Raw genomic sequence first — 10,216 nt, 5'->3', positions numbered from 1 at the left:
CTAAATTTTTCTAGTGCAATTCCAGAAAACTTTGAATATAAATGATAATCAATCTTAAGTATCACACTTATAATCCTAATTTCGTCCCTCATGTTGGAGCAGTTTGTTACAAGACATGAGTTGGAATATAAGTAACTGTTGACATGGTGTTTGAATTTGACTTGTGTGAGTCTATGACTATGTTTATCCGCTAGGGTGCATGTGGTCCACAATGCGCTCTGCTCTCTCTCTCCCTGTCTCTCTAGATGTTCAGAAGAACTCCTCGTGGTCATGAGGCACCAGACTTAAAGTGGGAATAGCGTTCTAAAAGGGAAAAAAAAAACACTTCACATTTTTACGTTGAGAGAGGAAGCAGAAGATTTTTATCTTTCATTTAACATTGTATCATCGGTAATTAATTGTCCAATACTGGTAAAGGTTAGAAATAATTTAACCATTAGTCTTCAATTGGCTCCCATAATGCATACCCATGACATAAAGACTCCATTTGGATTCATAAAGTATTTTGTCTCATCTCTTCTCATCATTATAATTTTTTTAAATTTTTATAAAAAATATAATAAACAATTCAATTTTTTTAAATCTCAATTCAACTTTTTTAAATTTTAAAATAATAATAATATTAAAAAATAATATTCTAACAATATTTTTATTAATTTTTATTTTTTTATTTAAAATTATTTCATCTAATCTCTGAATTTAAATTGGCTCAAAATGTCCACCTGATGAGGCATTAGCAAGGGGCAACCATTCACAAAAGAGTTAGGTCGGTCCAATTATAAAACAACCCCCACCCCTATTATCGTGATTAAAAAAATTGATGGTGTGGCTCGCCACTGAAATATTCCTTCGTCTAGATCACTTTATTAATTTTCTTAATTTAGTTTAGATGAAATTTCCAACTAAGGAATTTGACTCGAAATCTGTTATAGCACTTCGTTGGAAGTTTTAAAAAATTAGGTAAGACGCGACTTGCCAAATCGGGGTCCGGACAAAACACTTGTTGAGAAAATTAAAAAAAAAACAAAACAAAAAAAAGGCACTCCCAAATTGGGAGTGTAGAAATAAATGCACCGAATTGGAAACTGAAGCCACTGGCCCACCAAATTGGCGTCGTGAATGAAGAAATCAATGCACTATAATGAATGAGACAAAATCCCAAAAGTCCAAGTCAACGTAGGAATTTGATGCATTGAACATTCCCAAGTCTTCCACGCGTTCTCCCATAATATTGTACGTGCAATTATTTTGCCTCATTTGAATTATGTGTTTGGAAAATTTTATTCATTATTTTTATATTATATATTATATATAAATTTTTTATTTTTTCTCTTACTAAATATGTGACCTATAGATGATGAATAGAAGAAATTAATAATTTATAAAAAATATAAAAAAAATAAAAATAAAAATAAAAATAAAAATAAAATAAATATAGTGTACGGTGTGTGACGATAATGAGTAGCAAAACTCATTTATTAAATCCAACACTTAATACTGGTGTCGTTTGGAAAATGAGTTGAAATGAAATGAGTTGAGATGATAATTAAAAGTTAAATAAAATATTATTTTTTAATATTGGATCAAATGTGCTCTACTAATTAGAATCCTCCTGATACCAGATTGGATAAATATCAATTGGAATGTAGCAGGAAGAGAAAGAGGTAACAGAATTGGACTTGGATTGTAGCTAGAGACTGTGAGGGTGATTTATTGGCTTTGTGCATGCAACCATTACAGTTTTGCTCACAATCTACCATGGCAGAAGCTAGAGGTTTAATATCAGTTGCAAAGTTGTGTAAAGAGCTTAGTTTGCATAGGGTAGTATTAGAAAGGGATTCACTTCATGTTGTAAAGGTAGTAAAACATCATAATTTGCAAAATGGTATGCTTCAATGTCTTGTGAAGGATGTTCATTCTATCTTGGCTGATATAAGTTGGGAGATTAACCATGTAAAGAGGAATGGAAATCAAGTGGCTCACCAGCTAGCACATCAAACACTTTACTAGAGTTTTGAGATTATTGATATTGATTTCATCAACCCAGGTACAAGTGTTCAAGTCATGGTTGAAGGACATAGACAAGGTTTCTGTTCTAATGTAATAGTTGTAGAACAAGCTAATGTAAATGTTGTAGGCCAAAGTAATGCAAGGTCTGTAGACTGTAGCTAACCTTAACAATGTAATGGCTGAAGGCCATAGTGATGTTTGATGAAATGAAGTTTGAAGTTTCAAAAATAAAAATAAAAAAAGAAATATTCCTTTATCTAGATCACTTTATTAATTTTCTTAATTTATTTTAGATGAAATTTCCAACTAAGAAATTTGACTCAAAATCTGTTATAGCACTAGTTGAAAGTTTGAAAAAATTAGGTAAGAGTCGACTTTCCAAATCGGACAAAACACTTAGAAAATTTTCTAAAGAGATAAAAAGAAAATGAGTCTCTAAAATTGTCTATAATGCGCTGAACTCTTATTATCTGAAGATGTGTCCTCAACTCCATCTTAGATAGGATGTGGGGTTTGATTTACTCTATTCTGTCTTAGACAATGTATGGAGTTTGATTAACTTTGTTTTAAATAGAATTGTGTGTTTCTTAGATTTTATATCTGTAGAGATTTGCAATATTGGATTAGATCATGATTGGGAAGCTATTAATGTTGTAGTTGACATGTAATATATGTTTTAAATCCAGTTTGTAATGTTCGTTATTAATGAATGCAATATATTAAAAAAAAAAAAAAAAAAAAGCTCTCATTACCCGAAGATGTTTGCATTCACCACCCGAAGATGTTTGCATTCTCGTTACCTTCCCATCACGCTAACCCCAACTTTCCACGCGAGAAAGACCCACCATGTACAACGATGCTTTCTCGAAGCAGCTATGCATTTTCCTTTTCTTTGCTTTATATTTAAAAAAACAAAAAAAGGCACTCCCAAATTGGAAGTGTAGAAATCAATGCACCGAATTGGAAACTGAAGCCACCGGCCCACCAAATTGGCGTCGTGATTGAAGAAATCAGTGCACTAAAATGAATGAGACAGAATCCCAAAAGTCCAAGTCAACGTAGGAATTTGATGCATTGAACATTCCCAAGTCTTCCACGCGTTCTCCCATAATACGCGCAATTATTTTGCCTAACTTGAATGATCTTGTTGAAAATTTTATTATCATCTTTACATTATATATTACATATAAAGTTTTTATTTTTATTTTTTCTCTTATAAAAAATATGATTTATAAATGATGAATAGATGAAATTAATTAGTTTATGAAGAATATAATAAAAAAATTTAAAAATAAAAATAAAAATAAATATAATCTATGGTATTTGAGGATGATAAGTAACAAAACTCATATATTAAATCCAACACTTATATTAAGGTATCGTTTGGATAGTGAATTGAGATTAGATAAGTTGAGATGAAAGTTAAAAGTTGAATAAATTATTGTTAAGATATTATTTTTTAATATTATTATTATTTTGAAATTTGAAAAAATCGAATTGTTTATTATATTTTGTTTGAAATTTTGGACAAGTTGTAATAATAAGACGAGATGCAATGAGATGAAATGAAACACTTCCTATATCTAAACCGGACCTAATTCAAGATTAAAATTCAGTCATTCTAGAAGACGACACAGAATCGACCAAAATGGCTAGAGACTCTTTTCAACAATATCGAATAAATTAAGATAAACCAATATCACCATATATCTAAATGTTGAAATTAAGGCATTGGCCTCGTCATGTCTCTATAGCATGGGTAAGATCTGCTGATCTGGTATTAGTCCAAGTCCCGTATTCCCATTTCCCTTTTAAAATCTTTATATAAATTGTGAAACCCACAATACTCGCACCACAGCCAAGCAAGCAAGTTTTAGATAGAAACAAAGATGGGAGTCTTACAATATAATTTCTCAATGAAAGCTTTGCTGTGGGTTTTAGTGGTTTTTGTTCAAATTCGTGAGCACAAGGGTTGCTTGGAGGAAGAGAGAATTGGTCTGCTTCAATTGAAGTCATTTCTTATGTCCAACCCTTACACTTCTTCAGATCATCTTCTTCGTTCTTGGGAAGAAGATGACTCAAAGAGTGATTGTTGCAGTTGGGAGCGGGTCATGTGCAACTCCACCACAGGTCATGTGATAGAACTGTCCCTCGACAATTTAAAATTGTCCCTCGGTAATCCATATTACGTCACACTAGAAACTGTTGCCGAGTTATGGTCACTAAACGTGTCTCTGTTGGAGCCTTTCAAGGAGTTACGAAGTCTTGATTTATCCCTTAATGCGATTAAGGGATGGATAGTAGATGAAGGTATGTTGTGAGGGATGAGCAGTTTCTCTATATATTCTTCCACTCCAGATTTTCATTACAATACATATATGTACCCTTTGACTGAATTTTATTTTCATTACAATATATATGTAGCACGTGAATTCTACATTAATAGTTAGTATTTTAATAAAAATCTTATAAAAAATCTTAATCCTATTGTTATACCCTTTGACTCTGTTGATCTGATGCGTTGGTATCTCTCCTCAGAAATTTGGGGTTCAAATAAAAATTCTAAATTCCAAGTAGATTTCTGTTTTGAATTCAAGTTTTATAAAAACCTCTTTAACAATTTTGTATTAGTATTTTATAAAAATGGCATCCATTTAAAACAGAGTTGTAAAGTAATTCAAAGAGTCTAAAGCCACTCAGAGATATATAAAGTAATTTCTTTATTCATTACATACACTTATTATTATTATTTGTTGTTAAAATGCTTTGCAGGATTGGGAAAGTTCTCAAGCTTAAGAAATCTGGAAAGTTTAAACCTTGGTCATAACTTCTTTGCAAACCTTAGTATACTACAATCTTTGGGTGCTATCACTTCGCTCAAGACTTTAAATCTTACTTGGAATGGGCTGGATGGTTACTTTCCAGCCCAAGGTAAGTCTCTTATATCTTATATTATCAAATGAGGGCATTTAGAATTTCATACTTTTTCTAGTACCATATATTATTGGACAGATATATTTCCAACTTATTTTTCTATATCTTTAATTTGGAATGTAGCATTAGTTGGGTTGAGAAACTTGAACACGCTGGATATAAGCAACAATGGCTTCAATGGTACCCTGCCAAATCAAGGCAAGTGTTATTTTAATTTGAGAAGGAAGATCAGGAGCCCTTTAACAGTGGGTTAGAAACATTGATGCTAGAAGTGATAACTTTGAAGAGCAAATTCAAATAATTTTCTTGATAAAGTTGTATTAATTTGTGTTCCTGATCTTCCAATAATTTTCTTGCAGGTTTCGAGAGGCTGGCGGTGCTGAAAAACTTGGAGACATTGATCCTCGATGAAAATTACTTCGATGACAGCATCTTACCATCTCTGAGTAGGCTTACATCCCTTACGACACTGAGTCTTGCAAATAATCAAGATTTGGGAAGACAAGGAAATGAGGAAGGTATGAATTGTTTGAAGTATTGGTGTCCAAAGGTCTGAATCTTTCATGATATTGTTCATAAGCTCTAAAACTTATATGCACATTATCGTACATATAAGTTTTATTTTTTCTTTAACAATAAATAAAAATAAAAATAATCACAGATTGGGAAAGCTTGTCAAGATTGGAGAATTTGGAGATATTAGATCTTAGCTTGAATTTCCTCAACCAGAGCATTTTACAGTCACTTGCTGCAATCAAATCCCTTAAGAATTTGAATCTTGCTGGGAATAAGTTGGCAGGATCCTTGCCAATAAATGGTACGTATATATGTCGATCTTTCATACAGGTTCATGATTTGGTTTATCCTATTTATTATTCTTTGGGCTTTTAATTATGACGTTTTGGCACTCGTCATTGCCAATCAAAACAGTGGTAATTTTTTGACACAATATCAGTATAATTATGATATTCTTTGATCAGTCGGTATGCGATCATGTCTAATTATGATATTCTTTGACACAATATCTCTTGTAGATTTGGCAAATTTTAGCAAGTTGGAGATTTTAGATATCAGCGGAAATTTGTTCACAGGAAGTGTTTCTCCTTCTATTCGGGAACTATTTTCTCTCAAGGCCCTGTCACTGTCTTCCAATGAACTCAACGGCACTTTACCGACTCGAGGTAATGATCAACTATATATATATATATAAAATCAAGCATTTGCACTTGTTAGCATTACCCTAACCATCTATGGTTAGTGAGGAATATTAACACAAGTGAGAGAATGGTTAATTTTGATTATTTTTTGACCTTGTTTTCAATTTCAAAGTACAACAATAGACCATTCATGTTTAGTAATGTTGATGCTCTTCCGTTTGACAGAATTCTGCACACTGAATAAGCTTGAAGAGTTAGATTTATCTGGTAATGGCTTTGAGGGGATCCTTCCTCCGTGCATAAACAATATGACATCTCTTAGATTTTTAGATGTTTCTGAGAATCACTTTGAAGGAGATATTTCCTCTTATGTGGTAGCCAGCCAGACGTCTCTCGAGTACATTGATTTTAGTTATAATCAATTTGAGGGATTACTCTCGCTCAGCTTATTCGCCAACCACTCTAAGCTTGAGGTGATTAGATTCTTTAACGAAAACAAGAAGCTTGAGATAGAAACTGAAAATCCTGCGGGTTGGGTTCCTTTGTTTCAGCTAAAGGTTCTTCAAATGACTAATTGTAGCTTGAACAAGCTTGCCAGCAATATTCCTACATTTCTCCTCAACCAGCATGAGTTGGAAGTAATTGATCTCTCTTATAATAAGTTGAATGGAAGCTTTCCGAATTGGTTGCTTGAAAACAATACGAGATTAAAAGGCCTGGATCTTCGGGATAATTTCTTTGTGGGTCATTTACATTTTCAACTACAGCAGCACACTTATATTTCTCGGATGGATGTCTCAAACAATCACATGGAGGGAAAACTTCAAGAAAACATTGGGAAGATGTGTCCAAATTTAATCTATCTAATTCTTTCCCATAATTCTTTTGAAGGTAATCTTCCTTCCTCAATTGGTGACATGACTATTTTGGAAACCTTAGATTTGTCCTTCAATGAATTCTCGGGTGAAATCCCAAGAGAATTGGCTAGGAATTGGTCGCGGATAACGAGTTTGAACCTTGGTTATAACAGCTTTCATGGCGAAATCTTATTAGAGCAATTGAAGTTAACATCGACTTCGGACTTGAGTGGAAATCAATTCACCAGTATTCTACCGATGCTTAATTCAACTTATTCTTACTTGAGTTATTTAGATATCAGCCACAACGACATCTCAAGTACGATCCCCAAGGGGCTCGGAAACATTGCAGACTTGAAGACTCTTCTCATGGCTAACAATAGTTTTTACGGTCAGATCCCATGTGAACTAAGTCATGCGACAGTTACTTTAGACCTTTCCCACAACTTATTTACAGGATCTTTACCTGTTTGCTTGAATCTACCAGAGCTTGAACACCTATATTTGCAAGGGAACAAATTCACAGGATCAATACCGGAAGTTCTATTCAATTCCTCATCTCTTTTGACATTGGACATGAGAGATAACAGCTTTTCAGGTAGCATCTCTATTGAAATCAAACAACTTCAAGACTTAAAAGTACTTTTGTTGAGTGGCAATCGTTTCACTGGTATAATCCCGAATCAGTTGTGTTTGTTAAAGATGATAAGCATAATGGATCTTTCCAAGAATGCTTTTTCTGGGACCATACCGCAATGCTTTAACAATATATATTTTGGGAAGATTGGGGCTACTCATTTTGACTATTTTATTAGAGATGGTGGTTTTTTGAATCTACATAGGATACCTTACACATATAAAGGTTTGCTAGAGAAGAGTGTCAAAATTTACCGAGAGTTTATATATTTTGATGGGGAAGTAGAGATTGAGTTTGTAACCAAATATAGGTCCCTCTCTTATAAGGGTTCTGTTCTTGCGCTGATGTCTGGATTGGATTTGTCATGCAACAACCTAACAGGAGGCATTCCACTGGAATTAGGGCAAATATCTTCAATCATTGCATTGAACTTATCTTATAATCAATTGGATGGTACTATTCCAAAAACATTCTCACACTTGTCTCTTTTGGAAAGCTTAGATCTCTCTCATAATACTTTGAGTGGAGAAATTCCTTCAGAATTGATTGATCTAAACTTTCTTGCGGTATTCAACGTGGCTCACAACAACTTATCAGGTAAAGTTCCAGATATGAAAGCACAATTTGGAACATTTGAGAAAAGCATCTATGAAGGAAACCTATTTCTCTGTGGACCACCACTAGATAAAAGTTGCACCAAAGTAATCAAGTCAGATCCAAGACCAACCCAATCTTCAAATGCAAGTGATAGAAAATGGTATGAAGTAGATCCTCTGGTCTTCTATACAAGTTTCTCGGTATCTTACATCATTTTCTTCTTTAGTGTTGTGAGTCTTCTTTATATTAATCCTTATTGGCTACAAAGATGCTACAACTTCATGGAAGATCTTATATACTCTTGTTATTATTTTGCTTTTGATACCTCAAAAAGGTTGTCAAATTGTCTATTGAATTAAGATACATCGATTTTCTTTTGAAATCGTTAATGATAGCAATAATGGTAAGTTATCTATGAATTGGATTTTGGAATAGTTAGTTATTGGGCTCAAATATGAGAGAGGTGTACTTTGCTTAAACTTTTATTCTATTTTATTATGGATATTGTTTTCCGTGATTGGGAATGGTTTCTTCTTGCTACTGTATTTGATTGGATTAAATAAATTAAGTATAGATTAAAAAACAAAGAAGTTGTGTCTGAGTAGGCGAGTCATGATATCCAACAACAACATAGTTTGCGGATGAAAGTAACACAAAATGGTATAAAATAAGTTGAGGATTTTCCTTACAAGTATCTTGGTATCTAACATCATTTTCTTATTAGGTGTTAATAGTCTACTTTATATTAGTCTTTATTGGCAATAAAAGTGCTCCAATTTAATTGAGGATCTTATTTATTCGTGTTATTATTATATTCTTCATTCTCTAAAAGAGTTGTCAAATTAACCATCAAACAATAGATATATAGACTTTCGATTGAAATCTTGATGATACTAATAACAGCTTGTTGTGAAATTCATTATGAATAATTAATTAGTTATTCTGATCAAATATGAAACTAGTTGTACAATTACATGACTTTTCTTTATAGCCAATCAAATATGAAACTAGGTGATCAAATATTGATGATGATGGATGGAGTTTTTTGTAACTCAAAATACTTTTCTTTATAATATGCCAACCAGTTGATCATCGTGAACCCAACCCTGGCCAAATCTCTTGGTTGAGACTGGCCTGTTTTGCTAGAAAATCCAAACTCAGAAAGGTTTTTGGTATACAACAAAATTAGAAGACAATGTCTTAATAGTATACCAATGTATGACACCCTATTCCCCTATTCATGACAAGCAATTAACAACTAGGCATCATTTTTGTCTATGTAGCTAGTTTTGTTCATAAACATAGCTAATTTAATAGGCCGGCTATCGACCCCTAATGGGCGGGTAGCAAGCCCACCTAGCCCTGGCCCCGGCCTTGACCTCATCCTGTTTTGCTGGGTGCCACTGCCCGGATGCTGGGAGGTCAGATTGGTCGATGGGCCGTTTGCTCACCATTAGGCCCAAAACTTGTTTTTGTGTCATTTTTTGGCCCACAATCCGTTTTTAGAGTGTTTCGGGCTAATTTTGGACCTAGAACCTATTTTCCACTTCAAATATTCTCAAAATAAATATGAAATTTGAAAATCTAAAATGTATTAAATTAAATCTTATGTTCAAATATAAAACATAATAAAGTTGCTAACTATTAATTCTAAAATATTACAAAGTAGTCGAAAGCTATTACACACTAATCTAAAACTATTATCAATTAATTTAAAAATATTACAAATAGTTTGAATAATTTAAGAATAACAATTTTACAGATTATAATACATAAAAAATGGAAATAAAGAAAAAAAATAAGAAACTATTTGCTAAAAGCCCAAACTAAAGTCCCTTCCAATTCCAAGTGACATCATAAAATCTAAGAAAGAAAAGAAAATCAAGTAGAAAAAATAATCATATAAGTACCAACAAAAAAAAAAAAAATTAAATAACATACCAATGGTGTATTAGACAATCAATGTGCGGCCGACGTAGATTGAGATGGCACATCTTGTTTCGAAGTTGTTCCTACAACAATTG

General features: G+C 32.9%; 1 protein-coding gene across 1 annotated transcript; it reads left to right on the top strand.

The window, feature by feature from the left end:
• Positions 1–3,805: 3,805 nt before the first annotated feature.
• LOC108980877 (receptor-like protein 1) lies at positions 3,806–8,696 on the top strand. Its single transcript, XM_018951916.2, has 7 exons — positions 3,806–4,320; positions 4,783–4,941; positions 5,068–5,142; positions 5,304–5,462; positions 5,606–5,761; positions 5,979–6,125; positions 6,327–8,696. The coding sequence occupies exons 1-7, from the start codon at positions 3,900–3,902 to the stop codon at positions 8,549–8,551; spliced, it is 3,342 nt and encodes a 1,113-aa protein (XP_018807461.2). The 5' UTR covers positions 3,806–3,899; the 3' UTR covers positions 8,552–8,696.
• Positions 8,697–10,216: the final 1,520 nt, after the last annotated feature.

The sequence above is a fragment of the Juglans regia genome, chromosome 7 (genome assembly GCF_001411555.2).
Source record: "Juglans regia cultivar Chandler chromosome 7, Walnut 2.0, whole genome shotgun sequence".
NCBI classification, from domain to species: domain Eukaryota; kingdom Viridiplantae; phylum Streptophyta; class Magnoliopsida; order Fagales; family Juglandaceae; genus Juglans; species Juglans regia.
The sequence above is the reverse complement of the archived record's forward strand: the minus strand, read 5'-3'. Positions and strand labels throughout refer to the sequence as shown.

Excerpts from the sequence above, each read along its gene's own strand:
- LOC108980877 (XM_018951916.2), top strand. The coding sequence starts at position 3,900 with ATGGGAGTCTTACAATATAATTTCTCAATGAAAGCTTTGCTGTGGGTT. Across the intron at positions 5,762-5,978 it reads AGGATCCTTGCCAATAAATG|ATTTGGCAAATTTTAGCAAG; the intron begins GTACGTATATAT and ends TATCTCTTGTAG. Across the intron at positions 6,126-6,326 it reads CGGCACTTTACCGACTCGAG|AATTCTGCACACTGAATAAG; the intron begins GTAATGATCAAC and ends TCCGTTTGACAG.